This window comes from Diadema antillarum, unplaced genomic scaffold, assembly GCF_040938485.1.
Source record: "Diadema antillarum isolate AM-2024a unplaced genomic scaffold, OU_Dant_1.0 seq00000488_RagTag, whole genome shotgun sequence".
Classification (NCBI taxonomy): Eukaryota; Metazoa; Echinodermata; class Echinoidea; order Diadematoida; family Diadematidae; genus Diadema; species Diadema antillarum.
In genome coordinates this window covers 1,111,475-1,133,302 of record NW_027271450.1, presented here as the reverse complement: position 1 = coordinate 1,133,302, position 21,828 = coordinate 1,111,475, and the positions used below count along the sequence as shown (strand labels likewise).

At 40.4% G+C, this 21,828-nt stretch overlaps 1 protein-coding gene across 1 annotated transcript in view; it reads left to right on the top strand.

The window, feature by feature from the left end:
- The first annotated feature begins 768 nt into the window (after positions 1 to 768).
- The window catches only part of LOC139733722 (uncharacterized), a 31,147-nt gene continuing 10,087 nt past the window's right edge, over positions 769 to 21,828 (top strand). The window contains exons 1-7 of the mRNA XM_071644532.1: positions 769 to 913; positions 7,446 to 7,476; positions 8,185 to 8,301; positions 12,279 to 12,408; positions 14,923 to 14,988; positions 19,111 to 19,176; positions 21,062 to 21,203. Of these exons, the coding sequence (XP_071500633.1) occupies positions 769 to 913; positions 7,446 to 7,476; positions 8,185 to 8,301; positions 12,279 to 12,408; positions 14,923 to 14,988; positions 19,111 to 19,176; positions 21,062 to 21,203 (697 nt within the window). The remainder of the gene's footprint in view (positions 914 to 7,445; positions 7,477 to 8,184; positions 8,302 to 12,278; positions 12,409 to 14,922; positions 14,989 to 19,110; positions 19,177 to 21,061; positions 21,204 to 21,828) is intronic.

Genomic DNA, 21,828 nt, shown 5'->3' with positions numbered 1-21,828 from the left:
CAGTGATCTGTGGCAGATTTAGCAAAATACTGCGGGTAGCAGTCCTAGGGCATTTGGGGTTGACAAATTTAACAGAAGATCAAGAAAAATGTGCGGAGTGGCACGGAAACATGCCGTGTAGTTCGCTGTCTGTTTTTAGGCAAATCCAACAGTTTCAAAACTGAGGCACGGTAGAGTAGAGGAGGAGGGCACGAAGTGGGTTGTGGACTCGTCCGACTCCTTTCTTACTTACCTGGGCCCCAGTCACTCGTATTATCAACCCCATTTACGATACGCTGCTACGATCACCCCTACTTGGCACTATCGACGAGTCCACCTCCTCTACTTTTCGCGCACATGCGGCGCTGCGCAAAAGCCCAACGTTGTGCTGGTTCTGCTTCAAGCTTGTGGGATCTTACACGATATAAATACGATCTTTCACTGTCGAGGGTCAGAAGAGAGCAAACTGATTGAGGAGGTTGGATCGGTATCGGTGACTTGTGAATGATACAGGAGGATATTCGCTCATCAGCATCAAGGCCTCCCGAGCTCATCGGATCCACCAGAGTGAAAGTCTGTTGCTGCCAAACGACCTTACGAGTTCCTGACAAGCTTCTTGTGATTCAGTCCCAAGCCAGACGCTGTGTTTTCAGTCAATCTTTTGCCATACGTGAGAAGTGGGAGAAAAAACGAGCTGAGGAAAGAACACATTTTTCCTCCAGAAGGCGAGCCTGGTTAGAGTTTGAGGCACGTTTTAGTGATCACCTGTAGCTGAACGCGTCACTAGATATGTTGCCCGAGCACACACCCCACAACTTGGCCGCAACAGGCGGAGAGATGCAGGATACCAGCCGATGGTCCTTGCTGCAGCATATCAGTGATAATGTTATTGGAGGCGATGCAACATTTACAGGACCTTTTGGAGAAAAGCAAGGTAGGAAATCTCTCTGGTATTAACCCCTCCCCCACCTCACACACCTGTAAAAGAAATAAAGAGAGAAGTGATAGATAAAGTGAAAAATGAGAAAGATTTAACGAAAACATGTTTCTTCACGCATATGAAATAGCCTTGGCCTATACCGTGATATATTTTTACGTACTTGAAAATGTGGTAATGTGTGCTTAATCTTATGAACACAAAAGATAAAAGTACTGAGATCAGCTGTGAGGCTACAGGACGTTCGTTGCCTCTAAACAAACACGGAACTCGACACAGACTGCAGTGAAAGTATGTAATGAGCAGAAGCTAACACCATTGCGATTTCTATTGCAGAAATTCATGGAGCTCAGATTAAACTGTCTCATATACCCCAATTATATTTTAAGGTATAAGACACTACCTGAAGACAATGCATGATTCGTTCCCATGGTTGTAACAATAAAGTTCTTTTTTCCGTAAGATCTACTCCATATTATTTTGTTGATATGTCAGGCAAAGCCAGGTGTATTTCAGGCAAACTTGGTTGTCCCAAAGTCATTTGGAAGGAAGACTTTGTAGAATGCCAGAATTATTTTATGATATTGTCCGTGAGGAGAAGGAGCGTACAGACACTCGTCCTTGTTTCCATGATGCCTGCTATCTGGCAGTCAATCGTGACATGGGTTGGCTATGAATAGGTTCATGAATGGAAATCAGTCGTTATTACTCTCCTGTATGTAATACCTGCACGAATCGACGCATAGCAAGAATGGAATTTTTCCCCTTAAAGAGTAAATGAGCACCTGCAAGCCCGCTTTTGCTTGTGCAAATTGGGCACGAGAAGTGCTCATTTTTTGACAAATGAAAGCGGAGGCACGAGCACAATACACATTTCCTAATCGGATTGTGTTGCAGGTTTCACGGGACTGCCAAACGCCGCGCAGTTTCCGTCGCGTGTATCGTGTTCTGCACGGTAGGGAGCTACCGGCTTCGACGTGCATGAATGGGAAGAACGTGACGCCCCAGCTGTTTTTCACCTCCCATCTCCCTCCACTACAGTAACACAGTCGGCGACATGACTCAATGTCTGTCTCGTTTACTGGTGGCCACTTTAAACACATGGCAAGAAAGCGCCAATACCTAGAGAAAGTTCTCGATTGAAAAAATATTTCATGTATAATACCATCGATAGCGTAGGCATTTTCCATGTGTTATGATTAAGCTAGAGTTGTATACGAACCTACATAGTGGGAGGGACCTCCACTACCTGTACAGACTCAGCATGGCTGTCGACCTCGAACTCCGCTGTGAGTGCCGTGCTCTCGCACCTCCCTCTTATACGTAATTCTTCTATGGCCGAACTGTGAGCCCCAAGGACAAAACCAGACAACTGCAAGTTCTTCATGTAAGTTCAACGGTCGTGTCCAGGGATGTGGTCATTGAAGGACGTAGACAATGAGACGAAGAGATCTTTGAGAGAGTCCACCGGAAATTCACATTCGAATGCTATTATACGTGTATAAATACGTTTAGGATTTAATGAATACATCTATTTCCGAGAAACAGGGACTGTGTAGTTTCACGTTAGTCAACTGAAGTAATATACGCATAGAAAGAAACACAAATTCTTACAAACATTGTAATCATGCAGCCTAAGTGCGGTACATGATATTCCATCGTAATGTAACATCTGGAGGGTTCAGACAAATTAATACCCCGTCCCTTTATCTCTTTATCTCGCACTCCTGTTCCTATCTACTTTTTAAAAAAATATAGCAAGTAGGCCTACCTAGATTAACCAGAAAATTCCACCGATTGTATTTACTTAGATCACATTGCATGCAGCAGGAGATATTGATTTTCCTTTAATTCTATAAACCACGGAGTGACACGACATTAACAACTGCTGTTTTTAGCATCATAATCTTTTCTGCATAGTCATCACAATGAAATGTCGGTTACTATGTTGAATGTTGTTCAACTTAACTACTGCAACAATCAGTTTTGATCATCATAGTATGGTTCAATACATTTCTGCTTCTTGTTGCTTAGAGGTTTTGAGGGGTTCAATGCAATATTTCTGGAGAGAAATGTGCTTTAAACCGGGAAACAGTCAAGGTGTCTGGTGGGCAAAGCTGGCTCCATGCTGTTTTTCCTCGCTGAAAAATCCCCAACATGTATGTTATAATTTTCTGGCTGGGTTCTGTGATCTCTTGTACCTCGTTCACATACCACTTTGTGTAACAAATAGCGTCAAGCCGTTCTTGCGTGCATCAGAAATACAATGCAAAAGTAATCGGATGACTGATAAACAATAGTTCCCGCCACTGCTGCCACCCATATTCGATGATAATAGAAAATTGGTGATTTTAGGTGTCGTCAGGCTGCCGAAGTCTCGATCTACTAGTTTTGGCTGCGTAGGCAGAAGACCCGTCTTACCCCGACCCGACGCCTGTGGGTCAATAACTCGCCTGCCCCTGGCCTGCGTAACATTCAGTGATAGAAGAAGCCACGATGCGCAGACGACACTGTTTGTTGTGCTAATAAGCATGATCTCTGACATTAAATACACAGATCCCAGCTACTGATCAGCTGTGAAGACGATAACCTTGTAGCTGTCGCTAGTGAGTGACAATGTTTTTGAGCAGGTCGTCACGGTTCTCGCCCCTCAGTCCGTATTGCAGCAGAAGGTGGTGAAGAAAGATTTCATTACTAGGTGTCTTACAGCATCATCTTCAACCGATGTCACCGTACCGCATATTCGTGCAGTAGTGAGAAAAATTGGAAAGACATTTCTGGACATGTATATTGAAGGGTTTGTTTGTGTATTCGCTTGTCAAAATGTTAAATGAGAAGAAAAAGAAAAGAAATTGAATGTCCTATTATGACGAGGAAAGAAACGCACCAAATTACCGGGAAGAATGGAGATAAACATGATTTAAAACTTTTGAGACGAAAACTTTGCTAAAATAGTCTGTCTAAATTTTACCCCATAAAATGCGGAGTTGGTCCCTTGTGGCGTTCTCAAATCCCACCGAGGGGAGGCTAGACAGTATACCAGTGACTCTTCGTCCGAGCAGACGACCTGTAACCTTGATGACCGTCTGGAATCAGACGAGCATTATTACATAATGATCAAACGTTCTCTCCCCTCCCCCCCCCCCTGTTCTTCTTCTTCGTGTTGTTCTTGTTCTTCTTCTCGCTTTATGTGTCAATTAATCTATCTGTCTATCTATCTTTTTATGTATTTATCCATCTATCTATCTCAAGCTCTAGTTCTTCGAGATCATGTTCTCTCCCCTGTAAACTCAAACTCCCTCCTCTTTTTTTCTCTCTCTCCCCTCTCTGTCTGTCTCTGTCTGTCTGTCTGTCTGTCTGTCTCTTTCTCTCTCTCTTTCCATCGACAAGACAGTTTGGCTCAAGAAGTTTAAAAAAATGCAAACCTGCAGCGAAGATTGTTAGAAAGTGTATCAGTCCGGCTGTCCAGACGGGGTAAGGTCACCGCTCTGTTGTGCGATTACGTCGTATCATTATTTAACTGCGGCCTTTGTAACAACAATTATATTATACGACCATACAAATCCACGGCTTTTATTTCTACAATACTACGTCTGATAAACATTAATCTCGCTGAGTGTGTCGCTATTGTATCAGAGAGTGCTAAGTCTAAATTAACGGCAAGCGCAAGGCCATTGGAGACGAAGTTCTTACTAGAGGCAGTCTTTGCAGTGAATGCTGGCTGAAATTTGTAGACGACTTTGCTAAGCGTCCTGTCGGAATGTCAGACAGGAAAATGAATGGGCGAGCTTGTATGTCTTCTTCAATCGTCAGAAATCAATCAATAATCTCTGCCTGCAGGAAAAATAAAACTAGCCACTATCTCGGTCCCAAAACTCTCGCAATCAAAATGAACTAAAAATAAGTTATGGTTTGCTTTAAAGTCGTAAAAAAATCGTGTTGCCCTTGTCAATGTTCGGCTGATCCTGCTTGAAATATATTTTCCTATTTGAAAAGAAGAAGAACAATACTTGTGAAATATGTTGAAGCTCCACCCCGAGTGGTAGCTGGTATAGGAGGGCCACGCATTGCCCAAACTGAGAAAGTAGGGTTTGTAGGTCTACTTCCATCATAGCATTTGCTGTTTTCCAGGAAAGTCCAGTTAACAAGACAGTGTTAACTGATATATCGACGTCGAAAATCAAAGTGTGACTAGAAAACACCATACAATCAAAACAACTCCAAGAAATAGTACTATGTTGAAAGAAAAGGGTGAAGAGACATCGCCAAGTAAATCGAAAAAATCCATGATGCCCGTTGTCGTGTATGGATCGAACCTCCTGAGAGTCTGTTATGATCTGTGGGCAATTACAAGCACAAGTAGAGAGGTCAGTCTGGCTATACGCAGGTGTCGATAATGCCAATGCAAAACGTATGATGCGGACAATCAACACAGGGCTCAGGTCGTCAGGAGTACCACCTCCACTCGTTGCAGGTCCAGGTCTAGATCCAGGGACTTTTCGCATATGATGTTGTGGTTGGCAATGTCCGGTGCTTGCTCAAATGGGACCATTCGTTAAGTAAGCGTATGCGTATGGACTAGCATGGTAGCAAACACTTCTGTTTTATTTTGATCGTTTTCTTCACCAGGCTGCCTCGTGCCTGATTGATATGTTGTCACTATTTGCACAGACCTTATCAGATACAGATGTAGCCTCTCATTCGAAAGTTAGGCAAGCAGACATAAGTGTCATTCCAGAAAACAATTAAACTCTGACAAACAATAACTTTGACATGTAGACCCTACTTATCGGTTATCCTAAAATTTATCATTCTTTTAGAGAAATATTAGAGAAAATTTTAGAGAAAACTTAATAACGATGGGAAATTTTAATCGGTCATTACAGCTGAAGTTTAGTGGAAATGTGACTTTTTTTATTTGATGATTTGAATGTGCACACTTGAGGGGTTCTATCTAGAATGTTAAGACGTCCATATGGGTTGACACAAGACGTTATTCCCCCATGATACTTGACGGTAAAGAGTTCACAGGTGAAGAACAAGAAGCCCATGCGTAAACCTCCTCTGCCCAGTCCAGCCGTGTCCCTAGACAAGGTCGGCGCACTTATGCTTCTCCGACAACTCGCTCCAGGGCCTTTCGTTTACAGAAGACGCGTAAATACGAAATGTCTAGTCTAGACGAAGCTTTACATGTGAAAGGGACAAATTAAAACAATCTGATTGACGTGATCGCTAGTGCGGGAAGGTGCTAGATCGTCGGCGATGTTGCTGTTTTTCAGAGAAGTTCTTATGTCAACAAGCCATTGTCTTCAAATAGAAATGTAGATATTTGCAATCGAATAGGTGACGACCTTTGATTTGACAATCAATGATAGCAGTACTGTTTAATCTGGACTCGATGCTACCTCTTTGTGCTCATTCATACACCAAAAAGTGCGAAAGTAGCTTCTGTCGCAATAGAATATGACAACTCTTGAACGAGCCTATAAACAAACTATAGACACGAGAAAGATTAGACGTGTTGATCAGATTGTCCCTTTTGTGATTAATCGCAAGGTCCTGATGTACTTCCATTCTGATGTATAGGCAAGACAGTGTAAGGTTCACAATTCAGATATTTTGTGAAGACTTCGCTGGTATACACAAAGAAGTTGCAGATTAGATGTTGCAATAACATCTTCCTCATCCAGCAAATTTATCAGATGGCATTAGTCACTCATTTTGTCGAATTATAGGCTTTTACTATATTTCTGTGATAGACTTGAATGTTTCCTACATATTTCACATTTCGCTTGTCATAATGTAGTGTTCAGCATCTATGTGTCCTCTCGCTGCCCTTTATATAATATTTCCTTCCTCTCATTTTGTTTGTTGTTAGACGTAACATACTTCAGCCACTTTTTGTGCAAAGATCTTATCGACGACATACAAATATCTTGCCTGTAGTCACGGGTAGCTTTAACAAAGTAATGGAGGGGAACATGGCATGCCTTTTCTCTTGGTCTATTCATCGAATGATCTATTTCAAACATAGGTACGAGTGCACAAATCAAACGTGGGTTTACACAACAGTGTTTGCTCTGTCATGTTCAGTGAACAATATCAACATAATAGAAAAAGACAAAAAGACAATAAAAAGGGAACTTATCTCATTTTAAGGGTCCCCCGCCTTCATCATCACGAACACAATGAGTCGTGGAGACCGTCCAAACAAACATGAGATATAAGTTCTATAATCCAGAGACAGCGTGGCATTAAGTTCATAAATTTGCGCTTCCCCCATTTCAACATGCAAATGTTAATAATATTATGCTTTGAATTTGACAACATTCCATCTCTCTGGTTAAATTTTTGGACATTATGGTTTTATGACAGACCTGTTTAAGCCTATACACTTTAACTTCACCGATTTTTTTTTTAAACGTAAAACTGCAGCAGCATAGGAAGTGATGTAGCCTACATGTATGTGAATCATATTAAATCTAATCTTAATCAGGGATCATTATTGTTTGTTTTTGTCTTTCCCCAGTGTTCTACTGTGACTACACCGCATCTGGAAAGTAAGTTCAGTATTCTTGGTCATTCTCGACATTCATTTGATTTATGTAGTCATGACTACTGAAGGCGATAAGGCACTGTCATTTGCGGCAATATGACAATTTAACAGTTGTTTAGAAGGCCCATTTTGTTATACCTTTTTGTCCGTTAAGTCCTTTACCTATGTCACAGAAAAACCCCAAACGATATATTGAAATGCTTCTTCTAAATGTGATAAATATTCGATATTACTGAGGAAATAAAATGTACCTCGAACCTGTTTTCAATCATGAAAAATATCACATACATGTATTTCGCAAACCTTATGGCGATGAGAAACATAAGGAACATAAAACCTAAAAAAAACCCACAAAAATATGCCTGTTTTGACTGAATTTTTGTTTGTTGCAAAAATTGTCAGTATAGAGGAATAATAAGCCAAAATAAGTTACCATTTATGAAACTATGTCCAACGTCATGAACTTGAAGCCATGTACATTATCCAAACAGATGAAGGATCAAACAGGTTTTGATTTTGTTATGACGGTGGTAAGAAAGAGTCAAATCATGACTCTGTATGTCTTCGTATAATCCATAACGATTCTAAGAGGTCCTTGAATATCCTTTAATGGTCATGCCAGATATGGTATACTTATGCAGAGTCCTGTATTTTTTGACAAAAGCTTAATAATGGTTCTGTTTTCCTTATGTTTTTCTTTTTGGTTTTCCAGACAGCTCAGATTCATCGAAGATTTTCTCACGCGGCACGTATTACCACTTTACGCCAACACACACACCACGACTACCATTACATCCAGACAAACTACACAATACAGACACGAGGCAAGGTGAGTACTTGGCAGCCGCCATACAAAACCATCACAGACTCGTAGATTCAAAATCATAATGACAGTTAAATGAGTATGGGAGAAGGGTACCCCCCTCAACTTGCTGTTAGGGTCGTCACATTTGTGATATTGAACCATGAGTTTGGCTTTTTTTTGTAGCAAAACTATAGTAAACATAGTAAACTATGAATGAAATCGAGAGTAAAATGCTGAATGTAAGAGCTTTGTTCCCTCGCTGCAACGGCATAGTGGAAAAAGAGACAGTAGCGACTACTAATTGAGCAAAAAGGAGCTAGTAAAAGTTGTGCTATGTACTTTGTTGTGGAAATTTATGGTCTCTATGGTTGCTCTTGCCATCCACATTTGGTCCGGGAGGGCCAAGTGGCAAGTTTAATCTCGCATTGAGGCTGTCATCTTCTATTACTAGAGGTGACCGGTAAGGCCAGGGGCAGGGGGCAGTGCGAGGCTCCCTGTTTGCTGCGTCATCCGCCCGTCAGTTCTCGCAAATACCGGCAGTGCTTTTGAAAGTCCTGATGAACTCTTGAATGACCACTTGTAGAGCAAGCAGAAGATGAGAAAGCGTTTCTCTCTCGCTATATTTGTTTCCTAATGCGCCCGTCAGATAATATAGCAGCTTCTAGAATCAACCACAAGTATGAAACATGTGATGACATATCCATAAGAAAGTAGTTCCTTGCGGAGCTTCGACATTGCTTTATCTTCGATTTATTCCATTTGATAATGTGAACAAACATAGAGATCAAAATTGTTTAGGGTAACGCCCTTTAATTCCATGCTCTATATTCCGTCTTGTCAAAAATCTTGTTAAGTGATTTCAAACAAAAATCAGTCGATAATCTCTTCAGAAAAATCTAACGAATAGGCGACCTCCTGAATACAGCGAGCCGTGTTTAAAAGATATATATATCTTTCACTAATAACATATTTTCCAGATATTATTTTCAAGATCCTAGTTTTTAATGGATCCACTTGTTTACTTTTTTTTGCAGTATTGCATCCTATATGATATGATGACGAACATTTTGCGTTTCCATATAAGCAAATTATTCGAATTATCAAGAAATAGTGATGTCAAATACATCTAGTATTACTGATTTCTATCCTGACTCTAGGACGCGCTGTTTGGTGTTTGTTTGTTTTTTGTTTTTTGCTTTATATTTGAATTTATGACTGAATAGCGATATGTTGGTAAAGTTCCTTCAGCAATTAACAAAAATCTAAGCGTCCGATTGGTAGCGGATGCCAGGCTAAATAAGAATTAAGACCGACAGGTTTTGTGAACATGCGGGAAAATCGGTTGCCAAAATTGGGCCGATGTTGAGATAACGAAGAGGAGGGGCAAGCTTTGACCTACTTTGGCTACAAGTTTGCTCCAATTAGCAGGCTGCAGCTGAGCCAGCTGTATCGGTCATGGAGTTATAGATCACATCATATTTTTGCACGGCAGAACATTTATGACAGATCCGTGGCTTGTACGGGCCGCTGGAATAGCTCTTAAAGTACTTCGGCTTCGAGGTTATACCATGGCGCTGACCTACGCCTTCTGGGATATGACGCCCATTTTTCTGTACTCTTTATTTTCTAAAATTTTAAAATTATGCGGTTTTTTTCTTTTTTTGTTGTTCTCCATCATTCTTCCTTCAATGCCGACAGTGTAACCCTACTGTTATAGTGAAATCGTGAAATTGCGTTGAAAATAGCGGTAGCAGTTTTCACGTTAAGAACGATAAATATTGTCACGACCTGCAATGTTTGCTTTCCTCACAATGCAACATATATACTGTAACATTGCCATGATTGCTGCCTTCATTAGTATCTTCATTATCGCTAGTGTGTTAAGGTTTTCCTCTTGTTAATGTTCTCTTTATTATAACCGTCATCAGCAGTTAACATTATCCATTATTTGTCATATCAATTACCATCACTTGTAGTTTCTGCATAATAATTATATTAATCATTTCATTGACCTGTCCGCTGTCAATTTTTTTACATGATTGTACCATCATTAATCTGTCGACTGATAGTTGCTATTGCATTTCGACTATTGAGGCTATCTTTTTGATATGGATGAGGATTTTACAGGTCAAACAAAAGACACTCCCAAACAGTAGGTGTCGTCTTGCGGTATTCATGGATGGGTTAGCACCTCATGCAACGCCTACTGGTATCTGGGAACAATGAATGTTGCCTATAAAACTGATTGTTGCTGGGGGGGGGGGGGGAGTCGAGAAAACTATAACTAAAATCAGTGAGAAAAGGCAGAGAAAGAGAGAAGAAAGGGAAGAGAAGGCACTGATGAGAGAGGAGGAGGAGAGAGAAGAGAGAGGGGACTTAGGAAGGGGTGTGTTTGCAGAGGGTGGTTGATCATGGGCCAAGTCCCCTAGTCCAGCCGCGTGGAAGGGCCGGGTGTGTGCTACCCTGACGGTGCTGACTCACTTGACAACTTCGAACCCGCACAAACCACTGGCACTCGAAAGGGAATTACCCGAAGACAGCTGCCACTTTTTGTCCTCATGTTTTCTTACATGACGTTTCTCTCCCTCTATCCTCTCTCTCCCTCTGTTTCTCTCTCTGTTTCCTCGCATACGCCACCCTGAGTCCCCTCCTATCTCTCCCTCTCCCCTCTGTTAGTTTCTGAATCACTTCTGACTTGCTGGCTATTTTCGAACAATTCTGGTGGTAGTGTATTGGTAGCGCGCCTGCCGCGTATGCCTAGTAAATCCCTTGTTAACCTTGGGCGTCTCAAGGATCACAGTGTTATGTCTGCGCCCGGAGAGTGAGAGGGAGAGTGGCGGAGACCTTACAAACAGAGAGAAGACGCGATGAAGATAAGAACATTTCTTTTCTACATACTGGCAAGACATTAAATCCTCCGAAGAGGAGAAAAATAAAGATAGACCTCTTCAGCAGAATCAACTAACTGCGCCTAAGACCCCTGAAGAGAGGCCTTGGTGTTGCCAAAATAACCATAAAATCCATAATGGCGCAGTATTAAACGAGAGATTAATATCAACAGTCTTAAGACATAATCATGCATTATGTAATGCAGACGAACAATCATCTTTAATCTAGTTCCCTTTTTATACTGCACTGCGTCTGCCCAGAACACTGACTAGGGAAAAATAAAGCTTGCCAGCTCAATACACAAACCAATTTACGGATTAGGCTAGAATATGGTTTGTTAAGAGATCCAACTCGCATTGCGAGTGATTTCATTATACAAACCTTGGTTGTGCAGTGCTCTGTTTGCTGTGTATGGAGGGCTTTTCGATGTTACGAAGGATAATAGTTATAATTTCATTTTAAAGAAATAAAAACAGCAGGAATATAACTGCGTAGGATTAGTGCATTTTATAGAGGGGGAATCCATCCAGAGATTTTAGTGCATATCGTAATATCTGTCGGTATTTTTTTTCTCTCATTTAAAATATTTCCATATATACCACAATTCTTTTACCTATTGTCTTCATTGTATGAATACTTTCCTCCATCCTTCCTAAAGAAATTGTCTTTGGTTGGCTACGACAGTCAACAATGTGAATAGTTTCCATTCATGCTCGTAATTCCGCATATGGGGCCGATTGCTAAGAGCCGAGCTCGGAAACAGTGTTCATATTTCCATTCTAAATGCATTGTATGATGGATGAGAAGGTTTTTAATGAAGTCTTTGAATCTTAATATATATATATATATATATATATATATATATATATATATATACAAGTTTCCAATGTTTCAAGTGAGCGAATGTAAATCACTTAAACAATAACCGGTACACTGATGATTAAAACATGCCACACAACCCCCCCCCCCCTCAAAAAAAAAAACAACAACAACAACAACAAAAAAACCCAAAAAATAAACCAACAACAACAACAAAAACACACACAAAACACCCAAATATTATACGTTCACTTACTCTCTTTCATCTTTATTTGTTCTTTCTGTCATTGCAGGGACATCATCAAGCAATGTACGAACTGTGGGGAAGATGATGCGGTCATCTTCACAGGCAGTGGATCGACAGGAGCCATCCACAAACTCATCAACGTGATGGAGATGAAGGGAGAGCGGGCGAGGAACACGGTAAAGTATTGGCTCTCACGTGACACCACGAGTAGGTCACGTGCCGAGAGAGGCTCGTACATGTATTCACCTCGCCTCTAACATTAACAGTCACAAAGGATTAATCCAGTACTTACGTTTTGATAAGATGTTGATGTAAGTTTTTGCATGGAGTTCACTTAATAATATATCTACCGTGCACCTACCATTTTTCCCAACTGGTTATGGACTCGGCCAAAGCTGTGGAATAGTTCAAAATTTCAGAGCTCAGAAGCAAAAATAAGCAGAATTTTTATGCTATTCTATTCCTCTTGAATACCATCCAAAGACATCAATTTTGCATGCCATGTCATTTGATACAATATCCCCTTCCAAAAAAAAGGAGATACTAAAGAAAAATATATAACAAATTGAGCATTCGTTCTGAACAAAGTATTACATCGTTACGCCGTTGTTCCCCCCCCCCCCCCCCAAAAAAAAAAATGAATATACAAAGTTGAGAATTTTTTTGAATAGAATATTACATCGTACTGCCGTGGTCACCTTTCGTTCACTGCTTGAACGATGTCCCCGTAGCACAAGGCGTTGGTTGACGTGTTGTTGTGTTGACAGTGAAAGTCTGACTCAGGGGTATTAGCCATCGTAATGAAATAGAACTCGTTGCCATGTAGTGGTTTGTACCACTTCCTGTCTCGCTAACAATTTCAAATGCCGAAACATTTTTCCAATTACCAAATTGTCATTACATTTGTAGCTGAAAGCGGACCGCACAGAGAGAGAGGAGTAGAGTGTGATGAAAAGAGAGCGAGAGAACGAGAGGGAAATAGGAAGAGTGTGAGAAAAAAAAATTAGATAAAGAGGGATCACTTCTTCTGATTTCTAACTAAATCTCTGCACGTAGCGTTTGCTATATGATTATAAGGAATAAAAATGAAAAAGCGAAGATGATAAAAGCAATTCCAAATATGTGGAACAATTTAATATGAAAATTACAGCTGAAGCAAATTACGTTCTATGTGAACATTGATATTTGAATATTTGTTAAAAGACACTAAATCGAGTTCAGAATTCATCTCGTAAAGGACGATGTCTGTTCGAAACAGAAAGTTTATAATCAAGAAATGAAATAAAACTTTGAGAAACACGAAGAAGCTTCGAGGTTTTACTATTGATTACAACAATAACAAGCCTTCCTGACGTGCAATCACTCCACTTCAACTCTTCCGTGTCTCTGTCATGAACCAAACATTTACAGCGCACTGCATTCACTTTGTCGCTTGTAATCAAAACCGTTAGGAAACTCTTGGCAAAAATGACAGGCGTCGCTATCAAATACGTACTGTCGCCCATTTGATATATACATACATATAAAGTTAGATTATTTTGTGTGAGTGTGTAATTTGGTCGTTCTCATCAGGTCAGTTCTGGGTTGAATCTGGTAAAATAAATTGGCTGCTGATTACAAGCGATGACACGCTTGGCTTTTAGTCTTCCCCCTCTCGGCGTTTGATTTCGCCTCTCTCCGTATCGAGTTATTACTTCTGTGTGTTAGTCGCAGGAAAAGGCGGCTTTCCGATGCAAATGTGCGGTGGATCAGACAAAGATTAGCGTTTAAGGCTTGATTGCACGTCTATATAGCTCACTCAGTGTTGCAAGTTTTATCGCATTTGTATAGGTCTTTGCTATGTGTCGGATAGATGTGCATTTGTGTGTATTTTGTTGTTGTTGTTGTTGTTGTTTTGTAGACAATTTAGTGTTCTTTCCAGTTAGCGGTATAATGCATGTTACATTGCACCATGGATAAATGTTGGTTGTGAGGGCCGTTGCGCTGGTCTAAAAAGCACTATACCTGCGGGGTATGGCACATCAGCTATCTACTGCTTTATCTATAGGCCTATATAGTATGGTTTAATAAGACGCGTTTTTATCATTACATTATCATGGCAGATTTTAATTAAAAGAAACATGATTTTTTGCCGTAAACACTGACTGTTGATAAGGGTCTTTCACAAAGGCCACCTGTGATTACACATATAAAAGAAATAATGTGGTTGTAAAATGTCATTCCTTAGATACTACTACTATTATATAGGGAAAGGTGTTTTGAGCCTCAATAAGAGTAATAATGCGCTTAATGTTTGTAAATAGCCCGGTGCTTTTGCAGAGGTTTACTTTTGTTTGACAACCTATTACTAGTTTAAAAAAAATATTCATGGATTAATGGCTACTGAACGTGGGGCTTAATGATCCCTTTATTCCTTTTATCAGATTTTTTCCATTGATGCGAGGGTTGGTTATTTGCGTTTTGGGGTTTTAGAGTTAACTGTATATCTCTCTTTTTGTCTTGGTTTGTAGCTTTGATGTTGCTGTTTTGCACTTATCGTCATCGTTTAATACTGATACACTAAATCGAATAATTTAATCGTATTTGTGTCTTCTGACCATTTTCTGACACAATTGATTAGAGAGGTAAAAAGATTGGGAGCTACAGATCACTGACTCTCTTTGGCTTGTGTATCATCCTCTTCTCTGCAGGTTGTTTTAGTCGGTCCTTTCGAGCATCATTCAAACATTCTACCCTGGAAGGAGATCGGTGCACAGGTGAGTCTTCTTTAGATGACTTGTTTTCCGACGTTTACACAATAACGAGCTTTAGATCTACAATGCGAACGCTAAGACGACGCAGCTTCTAGGGTTGGACAATGGAAACAGCTGTATCGCGCATGTGTAGAACGCCATTTTTGCCTAATTAGCGTCGTCTCAGCGTTTGCGTCTGAGATCTAAACCTCGCCATTGACTCACATAGATATCCACAAACACACAGACCCAATTAAACACCGTCTCACCCATTGTAGCCCGTCTTTAACGTCACAAGCACTCACCAACTTATCCCCCCCCCCCACAAACACACACGCAGTGCTGTTACATAAGTGAACACAACATCAAATTAACAATTATATTATGTTGAATAGTATCCACACACCCACATAATATCATAATGTGAAATTTAATGTACATGTTAAAAGTCTTATCTTGCCCGTTTCAATCATTAATGTTCACAGGCATGGCCTAAAGTAATGGCACGTTTTATGGCCACGGCTGCTGGTTCGGCCGCGCGAGATATCGTCTTGTAACTAAGCATAAATTCGAACTTCCCTTCTGCGCCTGTCGTCTGCCAAATGCTTTAACTCAAGACCCTCTGTAGAGCTTTCCTATACCTGGCGATCAGTACAGGATACATGCACGATGACGATGCAAAGGGGCGAAGGAACGAGAAGAAAATTAAATGTACAAAATAAACACTCCATGACGGATTTAGAGATAAAAATGCCACTCATTCGCTCCTTTGCCGCGGAAGTGCTAAATTGAAAATGGAGGATTAATTACACCTCAATTAGCCTACCGTATTTAATACACCACAGAGTTTAATTAGTAAGTAGGGAGTAACATTATGAAATCTCGTAGAGGAATTATGAATGTTACTTCCTGTATTGTAATCTGAAAGAAACATTAGTAGCATGTGAATGTACCAGTCAGGTGTGTGGGCAGACTTAGTAGCACAACATTTGATGTACAGGTAAATAATGTACAGAAATATTTTGTAACGGAGATACAAAAGGCGTTTATGGCTGCATTTAGTTGACAGTGTGAATACAGACGAAGTAGCACATTACCACAAATATTATTATTCTCATAAAATGGTTTGAATTACAAGTTGATTGCACATTCAAATATACAACACAAAGCACAAAAATATGGATGATTAACTTAGTGACTTGTCTCCCCTAGAGAAACTTATGCACTGACAGCCGTGAAGCAGGGGTCACTTTAGCGTCTAAACATTCATGTCTCAATTCTAGGCCTCCTACACTTTCAACCCCATTTTCAGTATTCATATCTGCAGGACTTACACACGATGCTATAAAACAAGTTCAGTTCCTTTTCATTATTTTTTTTTCAAACATGATCACACACACAAAGGCACAAAATGAGAAAGACAAACGCAGAAGTGTGCCAGATGGTAACTTCAAGAGCATTTTTCTTTTTTGCAATTGCAACAATTTTGGCCAAGAATAGTTCTAGATTGGGTGGAAAATTGATCCGAGAAATGATAGATTTAAAAATAGTATGCATTATTTCTTTTCTCTCGTCGCATTTTGCCCTTTCTCTGTCTGTTAGTTTTTCCCCCTCATATTCGAGAGGAATAGATTGGAGTGAGAGAAGCGCAGAGTTGAAATATCAATATGATGTTTCGATTGGCTGGCCTTGACAAAGACATATCGAAAGCGTGGCGACAAGGCTAAAGGTTCATTACGCCACAACACTTGGCTCCAACCGACACCCGACGAGTCCGCTCCGCAGTATAGAGTGAGAAGCGAGAGAGCGTTGTTCCATCCGTGCGTTCGTCGAATGGTCTGTGTTTGTGCAGCGGTCTGTGTTATCAGCACTCTTTTTGTTAGATTATGCCAGTATTATATCAAAAGGTGATGCAAATGCGTTTGCCCGTCTTGAGCCTTCATAATTATGAGCTTCCTTTTGATATACATGGCGTGCATACTACATCTTGTTTATCTTTCCTCTTTTTGTGTGCGTGTGTGTGTCCCCATTTACTTTCTGGCATGCTTTTGAGCAAAGCAGGCATGATTCCGGAGCTACGAATCTAGGTTAAAGGCATAGAAGCTGAGAAAAGATATTTTGTCACTACTGAAGTATGAGCAATGAAGCATGTGGCCGAACATGGGAGCCTGCTGGCACCACACAATACGCAATTAATCGTGCAAAGAACTATTTTGTCCTCACAGGCAGAAACACAAGCTAGGAAGACACAGTAAAGTGTTGTATTCATTTGCCGCAGAGATTGCAATCTGAGGTTGGCGGTATACCTGTATGTAGTAGGCGAATATTCCAAGAACAAAATCACTAAGTATTTCAGGCTGTTGTTGATTTCCCACATGATTTTTGAAGTACATACATGCATACGCACCAGACCAACTAACTTGTTTGGTTAAGTAACAGCAATTAAACCAATCAAACTATACCTCCTGTTTATACTGCAACAGTATATGGCAGCGTGGCAGCTTTGAGCGGGTATGAGTTACTTTGTCAATGACGTCATAATGACCTGAATACGACCTTTGCTAGCATTGTGTATGCAGCCAAGCAAGACACGGGCAGGTCTGTATCATCGAAACAATTAAGTCAGCCAAAAGTCAATTTGGGAAGGAGAAAGAAAAAAACTTGGATATGCCAACAGTCAGAAACAACCCAAGCGAGGAGATATTGCAGAGAAATCAGTCAATGATCATCCAGGACTGTCATTTTTATATCTACGACCTCGTGAGTCTTCTTTAGTCCACCTCTCAGCTCGTCCCCTACACTGCAGCGAAGAGACACTGTCTGAACAGCTGAGAGACTGCATCAGAGAGAGTCCCGCGGCAGATGGCGTGAAGAACACGACGTACTTGTTATTTTTCATCTTTTTTTTTTCTCCCCACATGAAAGAGGGTTTTGAAGGGGGTGACTAGATGACAAACATCAGAGTGTCGTTTTGTCAGTCGAATTGTTTCCTAGCTTCCTTCTTTTTTTTTCCTCCGACACAAACCTGATTTGCTGGAAATTTGTCAGCTCTAATTCGCCTCCTCGTCCGCGGAGCGCAACTGTTGCGCCAGGGTGACAACTCTGTAAGCTCGCCGTTTCTATGGTAACGGTAGTTTACTCATCCCTACGACTGGGCGACAAATACAGTGCCACGACAAAAAGTTTGCAGCAAACAGCAAGCGATAGTTCATGCGTCCCTGCCGCTCTTCTCTCTCCCTCTCTCCATCTCTTTGTCTCTCTCTCCTCCCTGTCCCTTTATCTCTCTCTCATTTCTAGAATATTATCCATCCACCACCGACCAAGCAATATGTTTGTTTGTCTGTCTATGTACCTATCTATTATGATAATATGTAGATATCTATTTATGTATCTATGTATCTATCTATCTATCTGTCTGTCTACCTATGTATGTATGTATGTATGTATGTATGTATGTATCTATCTATCTATCTATCTATCTGTCTACCTATCTTTCTATCTCTCTGTCCATTTATCTATCTATCTATCTATCTGTCTATCTCTCTGTCAATCTATCTATCTATCTATCTGTCTATCTCTCTGTCAATCTATCTATCTATCTATCTATCTACCTATCTATCTATCTGTGTATCTCTCTGTCTATCTATCTATCTATGTATCAGCCCAATATCTGGTGTTTGTGTGTAGCAATTAGTCTTTCTCGATGTGATCGTCTGGGCCATACACATTTGTCGCGATGAAATGGCAAGCGAGCGGAATGAGCATACAGAATCTTGATTTTCATGTGAACAGATAAATCTAAATAATCAACATACACGGACACATTTAATGCAAAGTTATGGTCAATAGGAGGATGGGAGGGAAAGCGGTTGAAGTTGTTAAGCAGCGCACATCGCTGTTTTAGTCGCTGCTTATTGTTTTGCTAGATATGGGAATGTAATATTGTGGGTTATATCAATGATCACCATACTGATTAACTAACTGTGATATAACAAACCCTCTTACATGATTGACCGTCCCAATTCTAAGTGATGAAATTATATTCTGTGCAAAGTCTAAAGGCAGTCCCAATGACGTTTCTGCCTTGTTTGTATCCACGATATTTCCACTTGAAATTGATTGGTTTTTTTTAAATATTTTTTTCAGGTGGTCAGAGTTCAGCAAACAAGTGAAGGACTCGTGGACCTGGAAGACATTGAGAACAAATTGAAGGTAAATGTCTGACACAGTTCAATGTTGCATGCCGCGTGTGCGTTCGACTGTTATAGCATTGATACAAAGCTTTCGAAGTATTTTATAAATATGAGCGTGTTCTTCTTTAAAGCTACAGTGGTGAACACAAAAGCTGGCATTAAGGCTATTATAGTATATTCTTTTGCTTGCCTAGGTATCATTATTCTGTTATCCGCTGGCTGTAATGCACGAAATATGGCATGAGATCTGAAAGATGACAGTATTACGTATATGACACGACTTGCAGTTGCATTTGATTCTAATCTTTATCATGATGATAAATACTCCTAGTCACACGGATCTCAATGACCAATTTACATTGTATGTATATGTGACAACTTCAGAGACGTTAGGGGACATTTCTTGAAAGGGTAAGGTTGTCTCCGAGTGCGATAGGGCAAGATTGTATGTGTGTGTGCGTGTTTGTGTGTGTGTGTGCGTGTGTCTTCATTGAGAGGAGGAGCATGACTCGTAATAATTTCGGCAGTAGCGTCTAGTCTGGAACGAATCTAGCTTGGTATGAAGCACAGACCCCGGGGAGGCATCGATTGACTACAGGCGGAAGAGGAGGAAGAAACACGGCGTTTCGGGTTATCTATTGGCCACTATCAGGGTAGACATCTTGAAGTGAGAAAGAACGGAATTGATTACATGTCATGGCGTAAAGGCGGCCTATTTCAGACTGAGTGAGTCAAGGAAGGTACAGTGTGAGGAACGAAATGCATTGAGCCGACACTTCTTCGCCAAGCAGTACTATTGGAAATGCGATGTCGCTACTCACCGGATTTAATGCAATTTATCAATAATGACCCTCCTTCAAAATAGCCATGTTTGATGTAATAATTGGACGATTACACTCTTTAAAATCCTTCCATACACCCATGGCTCGCATTAGTAGCCAATCTGTCATGTTTGCTAATCGCTAGGCTGATATAGCACACAACAGTACATCGTTACCATTATTTGGTCGACACCTTTGTTTCATTTCCTTTCTACACTGTAACACAAGTTGCTATGACGTCTGTATGAATGCTTATGAAGAGAAGACATCAAATACTGGCGAGTAGATTGATTGATTGGCTGTGTGACGTAGAGGAGGGGATGACACGCTTGAAACTTTTACAACGCATGATGTGAACGAGAGAAAAGAATGATAGTGAATATAGACGGCGATTTGCAAACAAATATCCACTTTGCACGGGCGACTTATATTTGCGATTCGGTTAATTGATTGACAAATGTCTCCCAGGTTGACGTAGTTTGATTGATAGTTCCCCTATGAACGAGATCATTGTGCATCCTTTGTTTAATGTGGTTGCCAAGCGATTACATTGTGTTACATTAGACATTTATGACGTCACAATTCTTTGAAAGTGATGTTTATTGCTTTTGTCCAGATTGAATAACCGTTGAATCTTTATATCTGCATACAACATAATGGTCTGGATAAACTGACCGAGTATAGAAACGAGTTGAGTCTTTGTGAAAGAGAAGAAAGTGAGCAAACAAAATCAGGAAGTTCTAGTTCACTTTGTGAGACTATTGGCCACGACTATTAGCCCACGACACCAACAAAAGATGTAGAAAACGTGATATATGCTTTCGTGGTTACAGTTCGGATTTCCATGAAACATGTCTGCTGGACGCGCTGCTTAACACAAAATTTCCCACCGGTCCTAATCCCAAGTTATTATATTTTCCCCGGTATCTTGAACTCCTTTTCTTTTCCTTGTCTGTGATCACTTTCTATATTTCTGCTTCATCCCCATCCCTCCCTCCACCACATCATAATCTTTTTGACTTCCCCTTCGATGTGTCGTCACTAATACACTTCATTGTATCTCCTTTGATCTCTACGGAGCAGATCTTTACGCAGACGCACGCGCACGTGCTGGGCTGCTTCTCCGCGGCGTCCAATGTGACGGGCATCATCACCGACACCCACGCTGTCTCGGCACTCCTTCATAGATACAACGCTCTCTCCTTCTGGGACTACGCTACGGCAGGTGAGGTCATCACACCTGGGTTTTATGTGCCGGGACAGCAGCGCCTCGGGGGGGGGGGGGGGGGGGGGGGGGGGGTATGGTGCTACTGCTTTTACTATAGTGGTAATACTGGTAGTAACAGTTAACTTTTACTATTATTGTTAATAATGGATGATATAGCAGTAATTATAATGATAAAAATAATGCCAATATTGATAATGATAATGATTAGGATTATGATAATATTAATAGTACATGTTGTAGAAGTAGTAGTAGTAATGATGATAATAATGATACTACTGCCACTACTACTACCACTACTTCTAATGATGATGATGATGATGATGATGATGATGATAATAATAATAATAATAATAATAATAATAATAATAACAATAATAATAATAATAATAATAATAATAATAATAACAAACAATAGCAACACAAAAAAATCTATGGTAGCAGCAGCAAAAACAAGGAGGGGAGGAGTATGCGTTTTATATTGGTCGTTTGTTTTATAACTCGAGAATGATGTAAACGTAATGTAATGTAAATGTAATCTGTTCGAAGTTGTACAAAGGCGTGTGTATACGCCACGTCAGGGGATTAAAACGTCATCTCGAAACCATTCATAAAATGCTACATA